Source organism: Paramisgurnus dabryanus, chromosome 1, assembly GCF_030506205.2.
Source record: "Paramisgurnus dabryanus chromosome 1, PD_genome_1.1, whole genome shotgun sequence".
Classification (NCBI taxonomy): domain Eukaryota; kingdom Metazoa; phylum Chordata; class Actinopteri; order Cypriniformes; family Cobitidae; genus Paramisgurnus; species Paramisgurnus dabryanus.
In genome coordinates this window covers 40,922,813-40,949,914 of record NC_133337.1, presented here as the reverse complement: position 1 = coordinate 40,949,914, position 27,102 = coordinate 40,922,813, and the positions used below count along the sequence as shown (strand labels likewise).

Genomic DNA, 27,102 nt, shown 5'->3' with positions numbered 1-27,102 from the left:
ACGTCAGAGTACCGCGAGAATGATTCAAGAAATCATATTTCGCCTCGCTCTCGCGATACTGTGACGTCTTCCGGCTGTCGATTCTCGGGGCGCCGCATGAAGTCGAACAAGCCTATTGACAGCAGCAAAAGCTACGCATGCGCTTTTAACTTGTAAAACTCAAAGGTGTATGGGTAATGTAGTCTCTGCTCTCGGTGGGACGAATTAGGTAGCTTGCATTGTGAAGGGCGCTTTGAAAAGCGGCAGCGCAGCCAAATGATTAAATTAAGCCTCTGATTTAAACAGATGTGCAAATGAGCGTTCGGGTACGCTAGAAGTACGTTCTGGGCGCAGGGAGAGGTGGTGGTACGCAAGAGCTATATTTGGAAGTGGCGGTACTGAGTACTGGCGCCTACCGGCCCACATTAAAGCACTGGCGGTAGCAAAGGTAGACGGCCCTTTGAAAAGCAAAAGAAAGCTGATAAAAATGAGAAACCCACACTGAAATAAATTGGAGTAGGATTTAGGCTACTTAACAAAATCTAAACATTTTTCACTCAGAAAAGGCTAGTAAATATAAACAAAATTATCAGCAGCTTTAACTTTATTACTTTTTTAATTTTAATTCACTCTTTGTTTCAGCGATGTTTATAAATATACTATATTTTTGCATTTTGATTACAAACTGTTCTACACTGAAAAGAAACTAATGTAATCTTCATGATTTAATCACGTAAAACACAAGTCTAAACACAAGCACCACTTTTCTGAATGATGATAATCACAAACATCCCAGAGTTTGTAAACCAATTGTTTGTAAACATATTTAATGCTAACTACTTAAAAATTCAGAAAATATTTTTTACAGTGTATAAATAAAAAGACATGAAGGAAGTTAATTCCAAAATGTAATTAATTGTACATGGTTTAGCTGCTTGTTTTAGCAGCTACCAGTGACACAGAGTCAAGAAATTAAAAACCACCCACCCCTAGGTCTGCCAATTCTTTGCCAACCCCCAATGCTAATCGATCACCTCATCATCAGGGAATCAAAAGAAAACCGGTTTATCCAGTTTTCACCATCGCGTTGGGTTTTAATTTCAACCCTTGCAGTTTCTTTGTTAAAATGCAATTTAAGCAAATAGGCCTAATACATACGCTGTATGTTATTTTAAATGAATGTTTATAACTTATAAAATTAAGTGGATATCAGGTAACTTAATTTGACATATGTTGATATAACCTAGGCTCTTTTTGTTATGAAACATGTTCAATGGTTACAGTGCCTCATGGTGGGGTTGAACCCCTGGTTCAGTTTACCCCATCTGGTTCACTTTGCCCCACAGCCACCGTTTTGGAAAACTGCCTAGCTTAGTAATTCAGGCTAATCTTTAGCTAAATCATTCACATGGTTTTATACATTAGCCTATCACCAATATGTATGGTATAAATATTTAGACCTGGATAAATCTTGACATAACAGCCATTATACCTGGTATGTATACATTTTACTTTGATAGGATAAAAACTGTTTTTTTTTTTTTTTTAAATCATACTTTAATCATAACTCTTTAATTTGTCCTTCTCTTTAACATAGCCAAATATAAATTATGGTTGCTACCTGTATTTGTGGTCACACGGCTACAAATCTGTATGGTTGCCTAGATAAAGGGGGTGGGTCAACTTACCCACTGGCTCACTTTGCCCCACTCTCCCCTACTTGGTATTGAGAAACGGGCATTGTTTATCGAAGCCGGAGCGCGAGCTACAAACTACAGAGCGAGTGCGCGGGTGCACAATGGTGAAAGAGCAACACACGATGTAAATAACTAAACCAGTGCTCGCAGTACAGACACTTTATATTTTAGCGTACTGCGTACCTTCACTTTCTTTTGCGTGCCACCACTTCTCATGTTGCTGGTACTTTGCCTTAAAGAGTCAAAGGGCGTTTCTATGTGGCGCTGCGCAGACAGTTCGGCAACTAAGACATCAAAGTACCGCGAGAGCAAGTCGAAATGTTACAAATGGTCCGACTTTACCTTTGCTCTCGCGGTACTCTGATGTCATACGCCGACCAGTCAGCGCCGCACCATTTAAAGTCGAACACACAAAGCGTCAAGGCAGGGCCGCTGGAAGTCATTTTGAACAGGGGGTACTGTGAATTTTTTTAACCAAAAAACCTATGAGCCTATAGGCCTATTTAAAATACATTTTAAAAATAAATACATTGAGATTTACTACTTTATTGTCATATACACTTCAGGGCACACAGCCAGGGTCTGAAACACAGACATCATCAGTTCTCAGATGAATATGCGCTATTAATCAGAAGCAAAAATACTTATCCCAGGGGGAATTACTTTCGTTACAATTTACATACAACATATAATATTATAACAACATATAATATTAATTAAACTTCACAGTTTTCAATGTCCATGCGGACGAACATATTTTACTTTCGTTTTTAAGTTAAGATCACACGTCGATTAACAGATGTAAAATATTCTCACATTAACATACCTAGTATATTTTTATATAGATCTTTTTTTACTAAATAGTACTATTACTGTCTTTTTTAAACATATAAATAATTCATAATTTGAACAAAAATAATAATGGGTTTAGTTCTGATATTGTATACTTTATAAAGAAAAACATGGTGTATAATTACATTTTTAGAATAGGCTTTATATAAGGTTTGTACTGTAAAAATACTTTATTTGTTACAAACAAAAGATAAAGAATTTACAAACGTGTGGAGAGCCATTTCAGCACTTGGACAGCGAAATGTTTTTTTTAAAAGCATTACTTAAAATGTTTTCTCATCTCACCATATCTACAGGTGCAGAGTCATTATATACAATAAATCCGTTGGGTAGCATTTAAAAAAAAACATTTAAAAGTAGATGCATTTGTTTAAAGCAAAGCATTTATTTACTTAGCTACAGATGAAGCAGCTCTTTGCGCCTTCTAACGTCTCATAATTGGTCATCATTTATGTCCAAGAGACTCAATAATAATCTGTTACATTTTAATCCTTTAATTTTTCATATTAAAAAGCGTTTTTGTGCTGCTGCGCATCCATGTAATAAACAAACCCGCGTTGTCATTCCGTTAATACGCATATTATCAACGCGCTCTTTACTCGAACAGAAAAAACTCGCCTCGCGAATTGCGCCGGTTGTATAATAGAGATTCCAAAGTCTCTCATGAGCTAGAGGACTAATATCCAGGGAGTTCAGTATTTCTGTGTGGGCATGCATCAGGGAAAGGTGTGTGAGTCTTTTCTGGGTCATGGTGCTGCATACCAATGTCTTCAAAAGATGCAAGGCGGAGAAAGTGCGCTCGGATGAGGCCACGGATAGGCACAGTAATGAAATTAAAATCCAAAATACACGTAATAACCTACGTGTGTCAAAAATAATTTCCTAAAATATTCATAAGTAATATATCAATTGTGCAAAATATTTTAACCTAAAAAAAAATATATTTCTCGCCTTCCCGCGACCACGCGTCAAGGTCTGGAGGAAGATGATACCTGCCCGGATCCCACGCACGCATCTGCAGTTATATACATTTTACAAAACCAGTATTCATTAGATTTTAAGAACTTTTTTGCCACTTTTAAAACTGTAAAACTAAATAAAAAAGATATCATATGCCAAATAAGCATGTAAGCATATGTTTTCTTGTTCGCTCCACGCAACACGGGTTTAAACGCCGTTTTTTTTCTAAAGAATAATGTTTACACTTTATTGGTGGTGGTTGAGAATAATTTATATTGCTTGCAGAATAATGTATATTGCATTTTAGCGCAATATAAATGTATCATATTGTTATTCTTAAATTAAAGAATACTAATATATTTTTTACAACATTTTTAACTTTAAAACATACATATAAAGATGCTTTGTACAATAGCTTTGCTTCTGACAACAATTTTCTGTAATAAATCAGTAAATGAATCACAAAATGTGTTGAAAGTGGCGAATAAAATGCTTGTCAATTCAAACAAAGGTGTATAAAACCGCTTTAATTAACAATAACTAAACTGTGCTCTTTTGCATACCTCTACTTTTCTCATGTCTTTCTTTATACCACCTTTATCTTTTTAAAATCTTGCCACTTTTAGAAATTATTTGTTTGCATTTTTTGTATACTGCACACTTTATTTGCATCAACTATACCCATAATAACATTTTCTACGTTTTTCTTTCAATAAGGAAATCTGTTTATTGTTATGAATAACGGCTGAAAGGATTAAAAAAAATCATAACACTGACTGCCTATATGCGCAAGAAAGGTATTATTAAAGTTTTAAATATGTAAAACTAAATAAAGATATCATATGCCCACTGTACAGTATGTAAGCATAGGCCCATGTTTTCTTGTTCGCTCTGCGTGGGTTTAAACGCTATTTTTCTAAAGAATATTTTTTTAACTTTATTGGTGGTGGTTGAGAAGAATTCCTCTTTCCATATGTATAGCATTTTAGCGCAATATACATGTGTCATATTATTGTTCTTAATATATTAAGAACAATAATACTAATATATTTTTACAACATTTTTAACTTTAAAACATGTATTTTTATACCACATGAATCTCTTTAAAATATTAATACTTTTAGAAAAACGGACATAATTATTAATATTATAAACAAACAATGAAACGGTGTCAAAATTCGACAACACAAATAATTAAGATATTCATTGTAAATAGAGTTAAGGGTATTAGGCTCACACTAAATTCTTTGTTGCACTTAGTATAAATGCCCATTGCACGTACAGTCATCTTAATATATGTATGCGCTGTTATGCTGGCAAGAAGGGGTTGACGTCACTTTGCTGTTTTAATAGAAATATTAAATATTCAGCAATGCCCTTATTAACTTCTGGAAACAACCGCAATGACAACGCATATAAAAATGTAGTTTTTTATGCGCCACCTGGTGGATTTTCTGTGAAGCGAAACACATTAAGGGAAAAGGGAAAGTAGCCCCCCCGAAAACACTTGCAGAATTCTGCGTGACTCCGCGAGACGATTTGGCGAATGCCGCGGGAGAAAACGCGCGTTTTTAAAGGCCACATCTGTAACTGTGTCAGTATGGAGGGCCTTCAGAACAAAAATGCGTAATGGTTTGAATTGTTCTTCCTCCGCTGCCTTGGCAGCCTTTGTTGCGGAGCATTGGCTGTCAGCCTTTCACTAGCTGTATCCTCGCGAACCTACGTGTCTGGCTCGGGCTCCACATTGTGTCCCACCGGGTTCCTTTGTGAGTATTTTTCCGTGGGGTTAATCCTACCAGCCCACGTTTCCCTTAGCAGAGCACTGCTTTGCTTACACAGCCACGGCTGTCTTTATTCCTCAACTACGGTTGACTTTCGCCCACCATTAGCCCTTAAGACGGGTGGTGGCTTCCGCAGCGTTCCTATCCCGCTCAGGTAGGGCGCTTCCCAGTCGCTGGCACTTCTGTGGGGTTAAAGGAACATCTAGTGCCCGGCCTTCTGCCTTAAAACCTATCTCCTCCTCCTTAAGTGGAACCGGAGGGCTTTACGCAGACACTGGAAGAGGTCAGCCCCTAGTGGCGTTTTGGTAGGGATTCCCAATTCGTCGGTCACGACGTGACGTCGTAGTGACCGACTGAAAGGGAACGTCTCGGTTACGGATGTAACCCTCGTTCCCTGAAGGAGGGAACGGAGACGTCACGTCCCGTCGCCACAGGGCTGCTCCCTGCTGTTTATCGACCGGTCACTTTCTCCCGGCTTTCTCAGCGAAAAGAAGCTAATTTCCCTATTTGCACCTGCTGCTTATAAAGGCACCTGGCGGGGCGGCGCCAGCATTATGCAAATATCTCAATGCCAAGTTCATTGGCGTTTTAGTAGTATACGAAGCAGATTGGTCTCTCTAAGCGAGTTCCCAATTCGTCGGTCACGACGTGACGTCTCCGTTCCCTCCTTCAGGGAACGAGGGTTACATCCGTAACCGAGACGTTATGTGTTCATTTCCTGTCATAGTTTCTTCAACATTAAGTTTTATGTGAGTGTTTTAAATAAAAATATTTTCATTTTCATCATGATGGGTACACCCCGCCCCTTTGATTACTACGCCTCCGGCTATAATCATTTCGTGCTGTTCTGGTCCGTGTGATGACAGATATAGACACAATTACAGACATAAAAAGCCCAATGCACAAATCTGTTTCTCTGAAGATTATTAAGATAGATGATAGATAGAGGATTCATTTATGCTGGGCAGAGAGTGACAGCGCAGTCTTCTGGCAACAGTGTGTTTTTTTAAATATTTCATTGCTTTCTGTTAAATTGTTCAAAGTTATTACTGTTTAAAACACACTTGGCATCACATTCATGATTTTATGGTAAAATGACACTTTCCCGTCAATCCACGAGCATTTAAACGGGCAAAACGCCCCCCACCGACGGTTATATGACGAACCGTCACATTTGACTCACGTCATAACCGTCATCACCAATTCTGAAACCGGCACACCCCTACACCCATGATAATTACTGGCAATCAACAATTGGCTATAGCCATGAATATTACGTAAGCATGTCCAATGGAACATACTATCAATCCAAGATATGATAACGTACTACAAGAGACAAAAAATGTGTGTTTAATCAGTGAAATGTACAGTACATTGATTGTGTAGTGGGTATAATATATAGTGTGTAGGGTGTGTAGGATATAGTGTGCAAAATGCCTAAATTGTGTAGTGCATATTGTGTTTAATGTGTATAGTGTGTAGTATATAATGTCTAGAGTATAGTGTGTTTAATATGGGTATAATGTACAGTATAGTATATTTAATGTGTATGTGTTTAATGTGTATAGTGTGATTATTGTGTATAATATATAGTGTGTTTAAAGTGTATTGAATATAGAGTGTTCAGTGTGTATTGTATATTCTGTGCATTGTGTGAATAGTATGGCATTTAAACACACTGCAGTGCTGTGGTTCACACACTTGTGTGTTAAAATGACAAAGTAATCTGATTTGATTTAACACTGACGCTATTCTTACAGAACGATGTATTTGAGATAAACTGACCGTGTTTTTCAAATTCCCACCAAACCCGTCCCTGTGTTATTGCTGCACTGTTAGTTAAGCTTTGTTCCTGTATGTAAAACCTATTGTTTAACCTGAATAACTTCTTCCATTCCAACTTAAACAGTTTAAGTGGCTATTTAGATTGTTGAGCTTTAACACATTGTTTCCATGACAGAACATTCACATGCTTCATATAAAGTTTGTTCCTGAATCACAGGCCTGTAAGAGGACCCAATCTAAAAGTGGATGAAGGGGGCTTTCTCAAATGACTCAATGCCCGATGACTCCTTAACGTTTTTAATTCCAGTAATTCTCAATGGGAACTGAACATCAGAGCTGTCAGCAAATGTGGAGGAGTATTTGCCGATTCACATGAATGCGGTCCGAAGGTTTTCTAGCCGTTAATAGCATCGCAATACCGCAGCATCAGCTTCTTTAGCAGCGTTGAACAAAACAACAATTTCTCCACTGACTGTTGCCACTAAATATACAACAAAACCGGCCTAACATGAGATATAATTAGTGATAAGTAACATGCATTAGCAGACTTACAGGTATTACAGGTACTATTTGTGTTTTATTTCAGATTGTAATGTCAAGTGGTGTCATTAAAATAGTGTTTGTGGCCGTCTGGACATCAGACATGGGGCTGAATACATCAATATGGATCCATGCATTGATCAAATGTCTATCTTAAATATCTCAATATTAGATATTTTTATTTGGACACTCTCCACATGTTTATGAAATGCCCATCTACGCATTTCTGCCAAAGCGTGCCTTTTTATTTACAGACAATACTGTCTGTGTATGCATTAGAGATTACAATGCAACAACAAAGCGGTGGTAGGAGTAAAACGACCCACAAATTAATAATAATAATAATAATAATAATAATAATAAATCAATTAAAATAACCCTGAATCAAAATGACTTGACTTAAATTTTTGAGGTAACACAATTGTACTGATATCATAAAATGTCATTGCTAATTTTGGTATGGCACTACCATAGGAATTTTGAATTGCAATTTGTGTACATCACACAACAGACACACAAAAACTTACAGTGTACTCTTCCCGGAAGAGTTTTCCATCATCGGCAGAGCGTATCCGATACTCATCTTCCAAGTTGTCTACAGGGATGGGGAAATATGTTTTGGAGGTGGACGGAGATCTCGGCAGTAAGACCACGGTCTGTTGTTCTGTGGAGGGATACAATAATGTAGAATATGGTTAGATAATAAGATCATTTTTATTTCATGCTTTATACACAAGTATACATTTTTAATTTCCATTTCCACCGAAATGAGATACACCCGAAAACAATTGCATGCTTCAGCTACACTTAACAGACACGAGGGCTGTATTAACTTAAAAACCTAGACTGTTACTCAAGAAGAGCACATTTTCTATTATTGCATTACATCTGGATTTACGCATTCGGCAGACGCTTTTATCCACTTACAGTTTATTCAATTTTATCCATATGTACAGTCTTGTTCAAAATAATAGCAGTACAATGTGACTAACCAGAATAATCAAGGTTTTTAGTATATTTTTTATTGCTACGTGGCAAACAAGTTACCAGTAGGTTCAGTAGATTCTCAGAAAACAAACGAGACCCAGCATTCATGATATGCACGCTCTTAAGGCTGTGCAATTGGGCAATTAGTTGAAAGGGGTGTGTTCAAAAAAATAGCAGTGGCTACCTTTGACTGTACAAACTCAAAACTATTTTGTACAAAAAAAAAAAAAATTCTGGGATTTAGCAATCCTGTGAATCACTAAACTAATATTTAGTTGTATGACATTTGTGTGGCATGGAGTCAACCAACTTGTGGCACCTCTCAGCTGTTATTCCACTCCATGATTCTTTAACAACATTCCACAATTCATTCACATTTCTTGGTTTTGCTTCAGAAACAGCATTTTTGATATCACCCCACAAGTTCTCAATTGGATTAAGGTCTGGAGATTGGGCTGGCCACTCCATAACATTAATTTTGTTGGTTTGGAACCAAGACTTTGCCCGTTTACTAGTGTGTTTTGGGTCATTGTCTTGTTGAAACAACCATTTCAAGGGCATGTCCTCTTCAGCATAGGGCAACATGACCTCTTCAAGTATTTTAACATATGCAAACTGATCCATGATCCAACACCATAGTAGGAGAAACATGCCCATATCATGCTCCATGCTTCACTGTCTTCACTGTGTACTGTGGCTTGAATTCAGAGTTTGGGGGTCGTCTCACAAACTGCCTGTGGCCCTTGGAACCAAAAAGAATAATTTTACTCTCATCAGTCCACAAAATGTTCCTCCATTTCTCTTTAGGCCAGTTGATGTGTTCTTTGGCAAATTGTTACCTCTTCTGCACATGCCTTTTTTTTAACAGAGGGACTTTGCGGGGGATTCTTGAAAATAGATTAGCTTCACACAGACGTCTTCTAACTGTCACAGTACTTACAGGTAACTCCAGACTGTCTTTGATCATCCTGGAGGTGATCATTGGCTGAGCCTTTGCCATTCTGGTTATTCTTCTATCCATTTTGATGGTTGTCTTCCGTTTTCTTCCACGTCTCTCTGGTTTTGCTCTCCATTTTAAGGCATTGGAGATCATTTTAGCTGAACAGCCTATCATTTTTTGCACCTCTTTATAGGTTTTCCCCTCTCCAATCAACTTTTTAATCAAAGTACGCTGTTCTTCTGAACAATGTCTTGAACGACCCATTTTCCTCAGCTTTCAAATGCATGTTCAACAAGTGTTGGCTTCATCCTTAAATAGGGGCCACCTGATTCACACCTGTTTCTTCACAAAATTGATGACCTCAGTGATTGAATGCCACACTGCTATTTTTTTGAACACACCCCTTTCAACTAATTCAACTAATTGCCCAATTGCACAGCCTTAAGAGCGTGCATATCATGAATGCTGGGTCTCATTTGTTTTCTGAGAATCTACTGAACCTACTGGTAACTTTGTTTGCCACGTAGCAATAAAAAAATATACTAAAAACCTTGATTATTCTGGTTAGTCACATTGTACTGCTATTATTTTGAACAAGACTGTATGTTTCTTGGGGATCGAAGTCGAAACCATGACCTTTGCACTGCTAATACTGAGTTATAGAAAAACTAGTCTAAATCATACTGGTTTATGTTAGCTTTCATCGATGGTTTTATTTAGGTGAAGTGTGCGCATAGATTTCCTCTGTATTATCAATCTTTATACCACTGGGCAGTTAAATGCTTTATTCTGATTGGTTGAGAAATGTTCAATGGGTGTTGATTATTTTTCGATAAATGCACTCCTAACCTGTCAAATGTCTTAAAATAACCACCAGAGCAATGTCTTTGGTAACCGTGGTATAAGCAGAATAATTAAATTTGGTCATTTAAAGAGTAACTAAACCCTAAACTAAAATTTTTGTAGTTAATTAAGGATCTGTAAAAATGGGGCTTTATTAGTGCTGTTCATAAAGTGTTTTAATGCTACAATATATGGTGTAAAACTGCTGAGTGCTGCCCTCTTCAGGTTGAACGGTGGCTACTGCAGTTGAATTTTCCTATTGGATGTTGCGGTACCGCGTGACGCAAGCGGTACGACCCTACGTAAGCAGTTTCATGCTCACCATGCCCTTGTTACGATCTCACCCCACACCCTTGGTACAAGCTGGAATAATTGACAACGGATTGTTGAATTATTTGAAAACAATACACAACCAAGGATGGTAATGCAGCGAATAAGAGTTACACCGTGGGTGTGCCTTAATTTTTAATAATGCAAAGGACTGGAGTCAATTATTTCATCTATACAGTCCAAGAAAGGATAAATGAATTTCTCTTGCAGTTATTTTAAGACATTTTACATTTTAGGTGTGCGTTTATCGAGAAATAATCAACACCCTTGACACGTTTCTTAACCAATCAGAATAAAGCATTTAACAGCCCCGTGGTATAAGGAATAATTGATGACGGGCCGTTAAATTATAAGAAAATAATGCACACCCACACTGTAAAAAAAATCTGTAGAAATTGCAGCTGGGTTGGCGGTAATTTACCGTAGATTTAAATTTATGTTATTTACTGGCAACATTTTTTTCAAAGTTGAATGAACATTTAACATTTAAAAGTCTTTGTCTTTACCGAGTAAAACTAAAAAAACAGCATCAAGCAAAACGTTCTGGGAAACAAAATCTGAAGCAAAAAAACTGAAAAAGGTTAATGATGATTTCTGGTTCCCAGAATGCTTTGCATGAGGCTATTATTGTATAGTTTTATTCTTTAAAGATAAAAACTTGTTAATATTTAAAATTTATTTAACTTTGAACAAACTCTTGCCAGTAAATAACATACATTTAAATCTACGGTAAATTACCGGCAACCCAGCTGCAAAAACATTGTAATTTCTACGGATTTTTTTTTTACAGTGTGTGGCACGACGCGAAGTGGATGTGCATTATTTTTGAATAATTCAAAGGACCAGAGTCAATTATTCTGCTTATACCACGGTTACACTGCAAAAAATTACTTTCTTACTTAGTATTTTTGTCTTGTTTTCAGTACAAATATCTAAAAATTCTTAAATTAAGATGTTTTTCTGGATGAGCAAAATGACCCAAGGAAATAAGTCTAGTTTCTAAACCAAAAATATCAAATTTAAGTGATTTTGTGCATAAAACAAGCAAAAAAAATCTGCCAATGGAATAAGCAAATTATTCTTTATTTTTTCTTGAATTTAGGGTTTAAGAAAAATGTCCAAGAGTTTTTTGCTTACCCCAATTGGCAGATGTTTTTGCTTGTTTTATGCACAAAATCACTTAAATTTGATATTTTTGGAATTATTTTCTTGTATCGTTTTGCTCATCAAGAGAAAGCATCCTAATTTAAGAATTTTTAGATGTTTTTACTGAAAACAAATTTTTTTCTTGAAAATAATTTTTTGCCGTGTAGGAACATAAGTGTAGTTTTTAGACAAAAAAATTGTGCTTAAAACTAGCAAATAAATAAATAAATAAATTGCCAATGGAATAAGAAACATTTCCTGAAATAAATTTACATTTTTCATAAACACTTAATTCAATAAATGTTTTCTTATTTCATTGGCAGATTTTTTTTTTTGCTTGTTTATAAGCACAAATTCACGTAAATTAAATTTTTTTTTGTCCAAAAACTAGACTTATTTTCCTAGGTCGTTTTGCTCATCAAGAAAATACATCTTAATTTAAGAACTTTTAGATATTTTTACTGAAAACGAGACAAAAATACTAAGTAAGAAAGTCATTTTTTGCAGTGTACCATAAAAATTGGTCTTATGCCTATTTTTAAGACATTTGACAAGTTAGGTGCGCGGTTTACAGAAAAATATTCAACACCCATGGAACATATCTCAGCCAATCAGAATAAAGCATTCAACAGACCCATGGTATATTTTTAAAAGATAATGCATACCCGCAGTGCATTACCACCTTGGGTGTGCATTAATTTCGTATAATTCAATGACCCGTCGTCAATTATTCCTTACATATCACTTGGTTTTTATAAAGACATACAATGATTTGGTTTCCAAATTTAAACTCATTACATTACAGGCATTACATTTACATCACAGATATGAATAAAAATCGAAGTTTAAATACTAATATATCTACTGTATGCTCAATACTGTGATCACCCAGATAAAAAACGTGATAACATCATCAAACTTTTGAACAGAGGTAGAGTAACCGCATGCATGTGAGAAAAAGATATTTGCACATTTAAGCAGAAAATACACATTCGCTTAATATAGATAATGACAAAGAGGGACCTTCCAGAAATCACCACAGTTAAGCCCTTAAGAATCCAGCAACCACTGGGTTAAAGCTTAGAGAAGATGAGATGTTAGAGACGGCCATGCTAGTGTCCACCGAACCCTGTTTAATACCAGATAACGTAAACCAGACCTTCTGATGGCCGGTCCAGATCATCTTCATCTTTATCCATATCTATATATTCTTCTATACAACACAGACACAGAGAATAGTCACTGGTGAACTGCAAACATTCATTTATGAAAATACGTTTACATGTAATATACTTCAGTCATGCTAACATTGCTACCACAATATTAACGTGCAGTGCTCTGTGGTTGCTTATTAGCCTAAAACAACAACAAACAAATCACGCTAGTTGGTATAACAATCAAGACTTCAGAAATAGCGCAGGTCCGTCTTCCTAAAATAATGGTTATATCAAAACTTTCCTTAAACATGCATGATTCAAGTTGTCCACAGCACAATCTCTGTCAGTCACTGATGCATGCGCCCATCATACGACAGCATTTAAAGCAAACAAAAATGTTTGCAGACTTTATCATCAAAGAAATGCTTTGGTTACCCACATCCTCTACATAGTGTAGCCTTCCTCCTAAACACAAAGCTCACTGACACAAAACTTAACATTTTTTGTATTTAACACCTAAACTTCACTGAAAGATCATTGCATGCATGTTTGTAGCAAATAGTCTCAACCATTAATGGAGAGAATTTAGTTATTGGGTTATTAGGAGAGTGTAAAGATTAAGGTTTAGTGTCTTGCAAAACTTTTAATAGGACACACAATATGTGAAGACTGCACAAGACTAAGTGCCCTATCATACATCCGGCGCAACGCGATGCCAGGAGCGACGATGCTAGTTTCAGCTCGAATCTGCGCCACGTTGTTTAAATGGCGAATGCACTCGTGCCCATCTGTTCGCCATTGGGCATGCTGTTCTAAAAACAAGGTGTGTTTAGGTGCATGCTATTTTGAGGCAACTGAAAGTTTTGTTTTTATTTATTTAGTAACATGTGCCTATAGGTTAGTGCACAACGCGCATACACTCTTCTACAGGGATGCACAGCAGCACACAAACATACCAAATATAAAAAAATGAATGGATTCATGTAAAAGATTATTATTATGAATATAAAAAACGCCTAATAATTATTGCATGTATCAGAATTACCCATTTGAAGTAATGACAAAAGAAATGCAAATTCTGCCATGTAAATAGCAAATCCATCATGGAGAAAACGCAACTTGCTTTTAAAGGGAATAGGAGATGAGACCGGGCTTGGTTTATTGCACGTTACACCCAAAACACAACCATGAGAATAGATACAATCCTTTTGGTCCATGCGCCAACCATTTTTTCCATCATTAAACTAGCAAAAGTGGATTTGGACACGCCCTAAGTGCACCAGCGTCATGTGATTCAGACAATGTGCTTTAATCGTTAAAATAGGGCCCTGCGATTCAAAATCCGTATGGATCTCAATGCTCTTATAGTTGCAACAGTCTCAAATATGTTTTCCTAAAAACAACTTAGACAACTGCTGACATACAGTAAGAGTATTGAGTAAAAGAAAAAAGGTGGTCACACCCCGGACACCCAGCGCCGTTCTAAAAAAAAACGAACACATTGTTTTCTATGAGTATACACACAACGGCGCAGACAGGTGGCGCCTGTCCGTGGCACCCAGCTACGACTCAGGAAGTTGCTCAAATCCCTGCCCCGCCACAGAGCGCCACTCAAATAGTTTAACATTAAATAACATCATATATGTCCCAAATCATTAACGATTAACATTGACTGCTAGAGTACATTTTGCCTTTTGAAGTAGATGCTATCTGACTAAGCTCGCGCTATTTAATGTGCACCTCCGGTGTACGATACCTCCGAGTTGTCCTAGACGTGACACGGCGATTCTCGTCCGGTGTGCAAGACTACGTTCAGATTGATTCACAAAAAAATACCTACCTGCTAAAAAACACAGTTACATTTTTTAATAACACTTTAAATGTGTTAGGACTATACTGCATATATCTCTACGTTGAATTTACGGCTTTCACCATTAATCCATTCTTTTTAAGGAGTTGAGTACATGCTGAGTACAACTTAAAACAGCAGAGATGCCGTTTTGATGAAACAAACTAGACAGTATCTCTCGTTCGTTCGGTCGCTCGCTCGCGGTGCGTGTGGATCAGCTCCTGCATGAAGGCAAGAATGTGCATCCAAATTTCAGAAGTAAGACGACTCAGCCGCAGCGGGCAGGCATAAGATTTATAAAAACACACTTGAGAAGAAATGCGCAGCAACTCAAAAAGACTCGTTTCTAAGACCATAATGCCAATTTCGCGCTTTGTTTTCCGAAGCTCGTGGAGCAGCATACACAGTCATTAACTTATGTGCGATCTACCCGCATTGCCTTTGCGATCGAGTGGATGTATTGGACACCCCTGATTTAATACCACATATGGATGTGTCTCAAATCAGAATAAAAATGAGCATTTCATGTGGTTTGTGCTGTTTACACGGTCATACAAAGACACAAACATGGGTCACATATGAGGGGAAAATCTGATTTTGATGGCAGTGTGAAGGTAGTCTAAGTGTGAAAAGCATAGATGAAATGATCTAGGTCAGTGGTTTTCAAACTGGGGGGGCCGCGAGATGGTGCAAGGAGGGCCCCAGTTTTTATGGCATTTTATAAAATACATTAATTTATCATGAATTCTGTGTAATTAAACCTAAAAAAATAATAAGCCAACTAACCAACAGCAGTACTAGGTATAATTTTATATGTTTTGTTTAATTAAAATATTACATTTTAACTCTTTCACCGCCAATGACGAGATATCTCGTCAATTAAGAGAAAACGCTTCCCCGCCAATGACGAGATTTTCAGTCTTTCCGCAATACCGCTATTATCCACCAGGTTCCGCAACTTTTTAAACCCTGAAGTATTGCCCTATGGCAAGCTGCTGCATGTCCGTGTCTGTTTTAAAGATCGCTCTGAATGGGATCTCTATGAAAAGTCCGTCACAAAAATGGAATTATCTCTGCTTTTTGCTCAAAATGTGGTGTTTTTGCAGAAACCTACCCATATTCAAAAGCTGATTGCAAAAGAACCACTAAAGGTAGGATGAAACGTTTTTTTTTTGTTTGAAAGCAGAGGGTCTGTTCTTTCATTTGGTATATTGTATGTTTATATATTTAAAGAAGAACATTTTCTGGAAGGCATTAAACTTTGGTGAAAATCATGAAAAACGTTGGCGCTGGCTGGCAACTTTTTTAAAAAACGCTGGCGGTGAAAGAGTTAAAACAGTTTTTGTCATAAATTTTCTTTCGAGGAGCCGCAAAAAAATGCACTGTACACAAGGGGGGGCACATGCTGAAAAAGTTTGGGAACCACTGATCTAGGTCTTTAGATCAAATTTGGTGTCTTGGCAAAATTAAGCACAGCTTTTGAGATTTCTACTGAATAAGTTGCACGGTTATATTTGTAGCAATAACCAACAATATATTGTATGGGTCAAAATTATATATTCTTCTTTTATGCCTAAAATTATAAGAATTTTAGATAAAGATCATGTTCCATGAAGATATTTTGTGAATTTCCTACCTTAAATATATAAAAACTTTATTTTTGTGAGTGGATGCTTTTGCTAAGAACTTGATTTTGAACTTTTGCATCCTCAGATTCCAGATTTTAAAATAGTTATATTTTGGACAAATACTGATCTATCCTACCAAACCATATGTCAGTGTAAAGCTTATTTATTCAACTTTTAGATCATGCATAAATCTTAATAAAAAAAGACCCGTATGACTGGTTGTGTGGTCCACGGTCAAATATGGAGTCTTTTTTTCCTAAATCTGAGAAGATACAAAAAAGTCTGAGTTTGTTCACACTTATCTCATTGCTGTCTATGAAAAGCAAATAAGTTGTTAAACAGGAACATCTGATTTACAAAGAACTGACAAGTTCCTCTTTTACGCAGTTTTAGTTTACATATTTATGAGGAAACCTCATCATGGAACCAAGAGAAGGCTATGACATCTGCACTGCCTATTAGACAAAGGTTTAAATATTACACAAAATACCTAGCTGATACAAATAACATTTAGTGATAATATACAGAAATCTTTATCACTTATAAATAATTCTGTGAAATAAACTAAAACAAACTTTGATGTTGGCTATAAAAGTCATACTTTCAAGACTACATTAGACACCACAATATTAATATAAAAACAACAACTTAAATCAATAGTTGTAGCTTTTCACTTAATATAAACAACAGTTGAACACGTTTATTACAAATGACCATAATAACCATCATTTACCCATAATTCACAGCTAGCATAGCCATTTGGAACAATTACAGAACATCTTTAAATAAAATATGAGTCATATTGTGACACGACAAGTGAATGCTCACGTCCTGTCTAAAAATCATGAACAGGAAACTGAATATAACACATTTACGAGTCAAACGTGCCACACACTTCACAACTGAAGGTTCACAGCAACCCGTTACATTTAGTTCACAGCCCAAAACATCCTGACAGCAGGTGAAGATTAGGTTACGCTACCTTGTTCTTCCAGAATCCCATTTGGTATTTTCTTGTCAATGACTGTGATGTCAGCCTTCCTCTGGTTTTTCAACCTAAACAACAAAATCAAATGTATAGATAAAAATAAAGTAAAGTGTAGCTTCATTTCCTAACATCCTACCAACACAGATGCTGAGCTCTCTTAAGTAACTTAATCTCACCAACGAAAACTCGAACTCTTTTTCATCAGTTGTGCCGTTTCTTCACAAACACACGCGACACGACACACTGAGTCTGTACACACAGTACCATGCGATATCTCTCTATATCTGAGGTCAATCTTCTACACGTATATGAATAAATACGTGTGAGCGTGTTTCAGTTCCTGGCCCCCGCCCTCGATCATTAAAGGGGGCGGAGCCTGTAAGCATGACAGACCCACGGTTTCTGAGTGTGTCTGTATTCGTATGCATGTGCGTTTGTGTGCGTGCCGTACCTGAGACAAAACCAGGTCAGCGGGCCCAGAATAAGAAGCAAGACGCAGAGCCCCAGTAGTAAGGACAGGATCTGTGAGGTCGGCAGCCCCTGGTTCGCTGTAAAGGAAAAAGGAGAGGCTGTTAAACCCACAGCGAACAAAAGAACAGGAAACTGGCCCACGAACAGAGCCGGAATGGAGACACTCGAGTGCTCCGGTGCTGGGCTTTAAGTGAGGTATGGCAGCTAGTCAAGCTATGCCATTATGGGTGATTTAATAGAGCACTCTGTGCTGTTTTGACTGCAGGATAAGCATCGGTCATTCATTTAACAGCGGGTTAGACATGAATCACATGCCAAAACCAGCCATCAGCACTTTACTGGAGACCAAATCACAGACTATATAATCCACTGGAGATTTAGCACAAATCCACACTGATGGTTATGAGGCGCTTAAACTCTGAAAAAATGAACACAGGATTCAAAAGTCGCTGATAAAAGCTACAAAAACTCCAGCTGGTTTACGAATTGTGTTTCATGAAAATATTAAGAACCTTGTTTTATTCTGATGCTTTTTATTACAAATGCCATTATAAACCACTAGCTGTTTACCAATAAAATCATTACAGAATTATTTTATGTAGTGTGTTTCGAGCTTCATTCCAGCAGGAATTAATAATGTTGTATTGGTTCCCATCCACCAGATCTCACGACAAATTACCAGTAGAGTTCCAGTGTTCGAATTGAGGGGGGGCCTGGGGGTGCAGGACATCCTATACAGTATGCATTGAGGGGGGCTGGGGGGTCCAGGACCTCCTTTATGCATTGAGAAATCTTTTGGATTTGTTTATTGCAAAATTGGACGAGAATTTTTAATTAAAGTAGTATTTAAATTTGAATAAAAAACAGGGGACCCCCTCATTTATATTTTTGTGCGTTATAGGGGGTCCCCTGTTTTTTATTCAAATTTAAATACTACTTTACTTTAAAATTCTCGTCCAATTTTGCAATAAACAAATCCAAAAGATTTCTGTCTGAAATAAATGCAAACTTCTAAGTGTGCCTTACGCTGTTTTTCTGAGGAGTCAATGTCTCTGCGTGTGGATTATATTTTTATTATTATTTTTAGTTATTATCTTTCGTAATCTTTAGGGTTAGGGGCTTTTTAAAAAACTTCTTCTCAAATGACTATTTCTCATTAATTTGAGGGGTAAAATGATTAGGGTTTGACTTAGGTTAGGTAATTTAGGGTTTCTTTGATTAAAACATTGATCCATGAACAACAAAAAATTTTGATCCAGGATCATATCTTACTTTGTGAAATCACGACGACCCTATAATGGCAGGGGGCTAGGGGACGCCCACAATCTTTGACATAATTCGAACACTTGAATACTCAAACACTTATAGTTTCCATTAACACCAATGCAATTCCCATTATACCCATTAAATCCATTAGAACTTAGTTTCTATTGTTTTATTTAATATAATAAAACATAAGGACCCATATTTATTACATTTATTACAAAATGGTTGAAATTAGATCAATTAGTTCAAAATCAAATTAACTTTTTTGCTATTTATTATTTACCAGAGGCGGACACTACTTAAGTATTTTTACTTTCTACATAGAAGTAAATTCTATATACAATTCTACATAGAATAAACTCAAGAAAATTAAAAGTATGCAATTTTTATGTAATCAGGTATTAAATCAATTTTGATATGCAATATAAAGGAATACACAGTATGAATCTGTGCTTTGGAATGTATTTAAATTTTTTTAGTAAAGTAAAGTAAAAATTTTCCCAATACAAACACTCTGATAAAACACAAACATTTACTTAAAATACTCCAGAAGTGTCTGCCTCTGTTATTTACTACATCCGAAAGAAGCTTCTTGGTTTCTAATTATTGTGGTGGCGTAAACTTGCAACCAAATGTGAATGTAAAACTTACAGGAAATACAAGACCAAATTTGAACAAAACAAAACAAATTCGAAATGTACTTCTGCATTCACATTATCTAGTGCCACCTTGTGTAAAATGTCAGTATTGCAGGCAGACAAGCTATTGATTTTTATAAATCACAAAACAAATGAAAACAAAGCAGACTTGACAGTGAATAAAATGCCAAATATATTCAAGATATACACAAGTATGAAGTTGAAATTGAACTTACCATTGCCATCAGCCTCTGTTGAACTGTTTGTGAGTTGTGTTGCAGATGCTACTAGAAAGAAAACAATGACCATTGTGTCTGAAAGAGAAGAAAAAAGAGATTTATAGATAATAATTCTGTGCAATGTCCTAATCTAAATGTGACACTATATGACAATCTAACCAAAACGTTTAAATGCTCAAAGGGAAAAAAAATGCAATAACTCTATTTCTCCACTAGATGTCACCAAAGCCTACAGAAAGAAAAGATGCCCAAGTTTTTTTTTTATATTCACAGAAACATAGAAAATCATCAAACAACTTTCTCATAGATTTAAAGTCGTGATTCTGTAATTTTGTGTGCACATGGTGTTACACGAACTATTAAGCAGGATAAAAACAATTACAGATGATTTAATCTGCCTGGATTTGGAGGTGTTACAAAACTCATCCGATTAAATCTGTACAAGCATTTTGGGGAAAAGCAGATCACTTTCACTGCTTATTAGCACATCAGCACTTCCTCATAATCTCCAATATGACTGAAAGAGAAATTTAATTTTAAAATGTTCTGTTTCTGTTGCTCACTTGATATTTGCATAACTATAATGTAAAGTCACATTATGTTTCTGAATGGCAGATGTCTTTAGGACAGGGTAAACTGTGAAAATTTATATCATTATTATCCCTGATATTAATGCATTTTGCAAGAAATAAGCCCTTCAACATAACACCCACAAAGGGCCGCTGATATTCTTCATTGAGAAAAAGAAGTAGGTGTTTTTGGCATTTTACACACCCAGCACATTGCACAAATAACACCAGCACAGACAACATGCAATGCAAATTGCTTAACATTTAATACTGAATTCTTAGGACATGCCAAAAGTTATTTATTAATTTTTATTTAAAGTTATTTATTTATTTTCAGCAGTATCCTACAGCATGGCCTGCTCTTCTTTACCTAAACCTTAAACAACTTTAAACATCTTTCAAGTTCTTGCATAAGTTGTGATGTCTCTAAAAATACTTATATTATTTATATTTATTTTAAACTGCATATATTTCAAACAAAAATGTTGGTGTTGATTTTTTTTTAAATGGACATCATTTTTATTTCAGCAATTTTCTTAAGCGTATAATGATGAAATTACACGTCTAGCCAAATCTCAAACATCATCATTCCTCAGGGGCCGTCTGAAACACAAGCACTTTCTGCATTAGCCTCCGTGACAAACAGGCATCATGTGCCGCATTTCTCGTTGGTGTCCCAGAGCTCGCTGGCATCCAGACAGCGACAGGATTCGAGTCGATACTGAATCCCACTGCAATTAATAAAGACCTGAGAGTCGCCTGCAGATGCAGGAAGAGTAATGGGAGGATTTTAATGAGAAGAAATGACCCTCCCTGTTTCCTGCGGTAAGATGCTGATAAACCGAGTCTGGCCAAACCAGAACACAGATGAGCAGGGACATAAATCCTGTAACGCCCATCTGAACACATCATAAACAAACAAACATACAAACAAAACGTATCTTATAGCAGGTGCGTATCAACGGAGGGATTTCTGTATTATTTTATTGTAAGCAACCTGGGGTAAAATTTATTGTTCAAGTCAAGGCCAAAGTAAAAATATGATTCCCCGGAGACTTTACTCTTTGCACACACACATCGCGATCACCGTGTTTGCTAGGAAACAGTGGCAAACTGTTACAGAAAGTGAAGTAAATCAGTGACACAGATAAATCTTGTGGAGCCATATAGCAGCGCAGGCAATGGACTCCCAAATGGGTCTCGCAAATCTGTGCTTTGGACTGTGTATGTGAGTTAATGGATTACGGGTTGCTTCAAGCATCTCCTTTTCCTTAAAGGAACAGGCGACCGCTAAAATTTGTGTCATTATTTAATCTACCTAATGTTGAGAAATGCGATTGTATTTCTCGTGTAAAACACAAAAGATGTTATCGTGTTCTTGTAGACGTGTTTGTAAAGCATTGCATTAGCAGCATAAAGGTTGTGAGTTTGATCCCTTGGGAAAACTCATACTGATAAAAAAATGATATCTTGAATGCATTTTAAAGTCACCATGAAACTGTAAGTAGCGATTGTCTTCTTATGCGTATACTGACATATATCCGAGTAATATATCCGACAGCCCCAATCTCACACAATTTCTGATGACACAGGAAGTTCAGAGAAGTGGTTTCGAGACGGGAAGGAGGTCAAAGTTTTTGATTAAAGATTATTAGAGCACATCATTCTTTTATAATGATTCACACAGCTAAATCATTAATATAAAACCTACAATATCCATTAAAGGTGCCAAAGAATGCATTAAAATAATCTGTTAAATTGTTCTCTGATATCTTTATTAAGTGCAAAAATGATCCAGAGAAAGTTTAACATGTCCATTTACAACCCTAATGGTCTATTATTAAAGGAATAAACCCCAAGAAGCAGTGGGTTACCAGTGCATTTTATAACAGCTAAGGGGCGTTGTTAGGCACGACGCGAAGCACGTTAGAGGGATTTTATAAAATAAAACACAAATAAGTTGTAATTATATTAGTAGAAATATTACTCTTCCGCCAAACAAAGTAGTTCCTCAGAATCAAGTGTGACTGAAACAGAGCGCAGTTCCCAACCAACAGAGATGCAGCAAAGACACAATGAAAATATAATTTAAGACTGTGGTGTTTATTTTATAAATCACCATTCGTCTAATTTATACATTAACAGTTATATTGTGCAACTGTTGAAGTGATGATCAAATATGCTTGGAAGCATGCTAAACTCTTTACCCGTCAGCGTTTTTTTTTTTTTTTTTTAAGTTGCCATCCAGTTTTAGTTTAAGGCCTTGCAGAAAAATTATCTGTAAATAAACATAAAATATCAAATGAAAGAACAGACCATCCGCTTTCAAACAAAAACAAACAAAAAAACTTTCATATACCTTCATTTGTTCTCTTATCACCTCTCAAATTTTTTAGCTAAAAGCAGAGATAATTCCATTTTTGTGAAGAACTTATGTAAGAGATCAGATTCAAAGCCATCAAAACTTACACGCTGTGTTTTCAGTGTTGAGTGAATATGTCAGTGTTTAAGTTGGGTAAGATCGCCATCTAGTGGATAATAGCGGATGTATGAACTTGAGTTATAAACTCCCCAGACAACGTTTTCTCTTTATCGACGAGATGACTCAACAATATTTATTGACAGTTATCTGGATATCGCCATTAATTGTGTAATTGTAGACAAATAAAAAATATGATTAAAGACACTGTTGTTTATTTTCATAAATCAGTTTCACATCAAGCCTCGTGAGAACCATACTTGTAACATCAAAACTAGAACTTAAGCCTAAATGCTACCATATAGCATTAACTAGCATATAGCGCAAACTCGGCAGTCACAACTTTGTCTTTAGCATTGTAACAGCATTTTATTTAAAGCAGAATTGAACCCTAGACATTTTAGCCTGTTATCACAGGTACTTTATGTCAATTTTGCATTTTACGTGAGAGAAAAAAAAGAAATTTGCATGATTTTGATTATTAGATTGATTAGTGTGTTGAAGCAATTTTTGTCTTTGACTCAATTAACCAGAATGCACTGCGCGAAACTGAGTCATTAGGTCCACCCACTAACCGATGCAGCCTTCAGGTTTGTTTGACTTCATGCGGCGCCGCATGAACTGACGGCCGGATTACGTCAAGGTTCCGCGAGAGCGATTTAAAAGCAAACTCCTCCGTATGATTTCGCGAATCGCTCTTGCTGTACTTTATCAGTCATCCGCATGTCGATCCTTGTGGCGCCGCATATAGTTGAACAAGCCTAATAACTTCTTTTACCGCTCAACCTGCTTTTAAATCAACTCAAGTCAACTTGAAGTTAGCCAGCAGACGAACCCAACGAAACAGTAACTCCGCTTTTACCATATCTAAAGTGGAAATCACCAAAACCCTTAATAAAAGATGACTAGAACCTGTGCAGTATGTAGATGTACACGTAAGGAAAACAAATTTAGGCCACCTGGAGTTTTTATTATTTTCCTCAACCATACCCTTAGCTGCCATAGGACTAATGCTGCTTTAACACCAACCACGTTAGAGGCGTGAAGCGCGAGTGATCTCAATGTTAAGTCAATGTGAAGACGCGTTGACGCGCGTCAGAAGGTCCCGCAGCACGGAAGAGGTTTTCGGCGCGGCGCAGAAGAAGCGTTTCCGCCTCTTTCGCACGTGAAGCTCGCGCGAAAGGCGCGAATTGAGCGTTGTGCACGGTACGCGCGGTAAGCGCGAATGGTGCTTTTTGTGCATCTTGTGGTTCACACGAATTTGCGGCTGACGCCCGAGTTGAAAATTTTGAACTTTTGCGGAATTTCGCGCCGCGTTAACCAATCAGGAGCCTGCTTGCTGCTGTGGTGGCAGCCCCGCCCGGAGTCACTCATTCAACCAACGCTTGATATTGTCCATAAGCAGTCACCCGGAGCTATACGACACAAGTTCTTATTTCTATATATAGGAGACAGGAATAAAAAGGACCTCGCTTGGAAGAGTGTCAGTGAGGACATTGGGCAACCTGGTTATTGTAATACACACTTCACTTTTGAGTCACGTGACGTTTATCGACCCGCACCGTTTATTTTCCCCCTATAGTAAGGTTACAAAGTACAAACTGGTAACTCTCTCGATAAATGCACAATCAACATCAGTCATTTTGCAAACAGACAACCGCATAGCACTTGCCCCTCTCACAAGAAGCGAAGTTTGCCTCTGACGTGCGTCAAATGCTTGCTTTTTTCGCGCATCTACTCCGCTCTACACGCGCGAATGCATTCAAATTGTTCAAGCAGCAAACCACGCGCGGTAGACGCGATTTTGACGCCCGAAACGCGGTTGGTGTAAACTCAGCATAACAGATTACTCGAACATTTTAATATGCAGCTAGCACTTTTGTCAGGAAGATTTTGAGTACTGTTTTTAGCCCAGTTTTTCAGTGGACTCAGGTAATGTAAAATGGTAAAAATATCTAAAACATCATTTGGCTTAGTTGTAACTTGTTTTGTGTAACTACACTGTAAAAAATACTTTGCTGCCTTAAATTTTTTTTGTTGAATCAACTCAGCTTAACAAGTCATTCCAACTTACTATTATTTATCTTGACTAGAGATGAGTTGTTATAACTACAGGTGAGTAAATTTAAGTTGACTTTTCTCAACTATATTTTATAAGTTGTGACAACTAATTTCTGTTGACATAACTCGTAAATCTGAGTTGATTTAACAAAAGAATTTAAGGAAGCAAAGTGTACGGTAAACATACTATAAAGTTATTATCATGTTATTATGAACACGAGCAAAGCAAGCTAACGTTAGCTCATCCTGTACAGCTGTCAACAAAAAAAAAATTTCATCTACTGTCAATCATCTCGCCTCAAGACCCGCCCCCATTTAGAACGTTCAGAGTTGTGTAGTCGTGCATTTTTCTTCTGGCATAATTAACTACATATATGTGATGAAATATAGTGTTGGAGCATAATGTTGTTTAGGGTGGACTTCCGCTTTCATTTAATGTCGGGGCTTACATCACGACTGTAACGCCATCGTTGGTGTTATGTTGAGATTGCAAGAAATTAATGCAAAAGGTTTACATAAAAAGAAGAAAACAATCGTGTTTAAGGCTCATGATATGTCATGATTATTCATCTATGCTTAGGTTTACAGAATTTTCCATTAAAATTCTTCCATTTGCACCTTAAAAAAAAAAAAAAAAATGGTGACTTTAACTTTTGGGTAAAATCATCTGCCGAATACACAAAAACATTTAAAAAGTTAGAATGTTTATGTAAATTATGCTTTTAATTTATTTATCTTTTTTTACTTTTCTAATTTTAAGTGTTTTGGTTTTCAGTATGAATGTATAAGAATTATATAAACTAGTATGCATTGACAAAATTCACATTTAAAAGATAAAAGTTTTCAAAACTTACAGTCTCTCTTCTGCCTATAAGGATCTATCATTTTTATGACATTATTCCGCATCTAAGCTCAACAGATTCAAAGCTGTGAGGACAAATCGCTAAATCTGGCTATTTTAAAGGGGGAGGGGCTACTCTTTATGTCCCGCCCTAACTTCCTGTTTCAGCGGAAATTATGTTAATGCGTCGAACAAGGCTGCACATTCAAAGCTAATTTCTACTATATGAGGCGTATAGTATACTGTACAGTGTTTTTATGTCCCTTTATGAACATAATCTCCTGTCTGCATCCGCTCACAAATGTCCCCGCCATCGGTCAGACTCAGAAGTGGTCCGATGTTGTTGTCTTTGCCCCCAGCATGTGGGGCAGTTCTTAAGAGTCATTATTATAATCAGGTCATGGGGTAAAACTGGTAGACAGGGTGTCTTTATAAGAAAGACATTTGGTCTTGGCCTTGGGTGAGGTCTTACCCCTCTCATCAACACGTGTGGCAAATGTCCCCGAATGAATGAGCGTTACAGTAAGAGAGACTATATGTGTTTGTTGGTCTGTGTGTGTCTAGGCTGGTAACCATGAATTAATAACAGTATGTAAGGAGGTTTTTCAGCCCACACGAGTGTCTATAAATGTAGAACCGTTCCTCTGTTAGCACAGGGAGATCATTTCCTTGCAACAACAAAAGTACATGTGTGAAAAGATCTGTATTTCTGAATATAGTGCGTATCTGAAAGTATCGAACTGTACTTGTGAGATCCGTTGTTACAGTTTTCTCTATGTGTGCACACCCCAAAGATAATAATTTATGCTGGTTATGATTTAGAGATAACAAAAGCTTCTAACCACAGAAAAAAAAACATGACCATACAGTAGCATCACTCGTCTCAGTCATCATTACAACCTGCACTTAAACTTGCATTGCGTGCACTTGTAAAGCAAATGGATGCTGGATTATTTAAGATGCTGTATGAGTATTCAGTAAGATGGAGGTGCTGGGATATAAAACATTTCATTTACATTAACAGTTAGTAGATGCTCTTATCCAGACTTGAGTCTTTAGTTTTACAGCAGATGAAG

The 27,102-nt window shown here is 36.8% G+C and overlaps 1 protein-coding gene across 5 annotated transcripts in view; it reads right to left on the bottom strand.

Moving 5' to 3' along the window:
- Positions 1-27,102, bottom strand: part of ptprea (protein tyrosine phosphatase receptor type Ea) — a 112,139-nt gene that overhangs the window by 27,989 nt on the left and 57,048 nt on the right. For 2 of the 5 annotated variants that reach the window (XM_065262466.2, XM_065262467.2), the window contains 5 exons: positions 20,074-20,151; positions 17,914-18,010; positions 17,457-17,530; positions 13,000-13,053; positions 8,122-8,258 (listed from right to left, as the gene is read on the bottom strand). In XM_065262466.2, coding sequence (XP_065118538.2) covers positions 8,122-8,258; positions 13,000-13,053; positions 17,457-17,530; positions 17,914-18,010; positions 20,074-20,146 — 435 coding nt within the window. In that variant the 5' untranslated portion in view covers positions 20,147-20,151. Of the gene's footprint in view, positions 1-8,121; positions 8,259-12,999; positions 13,054-17,456; positions 17,531-17,638; positions 17,780-17,913; positions 18,011-20,073; positions 20,152-27,102 lie in introns of those variants that run through there. The other 3 variants (XM_073815009.1, XM_065262470.2, XM_065262471.2) reach the window with 3 other exon arrangements.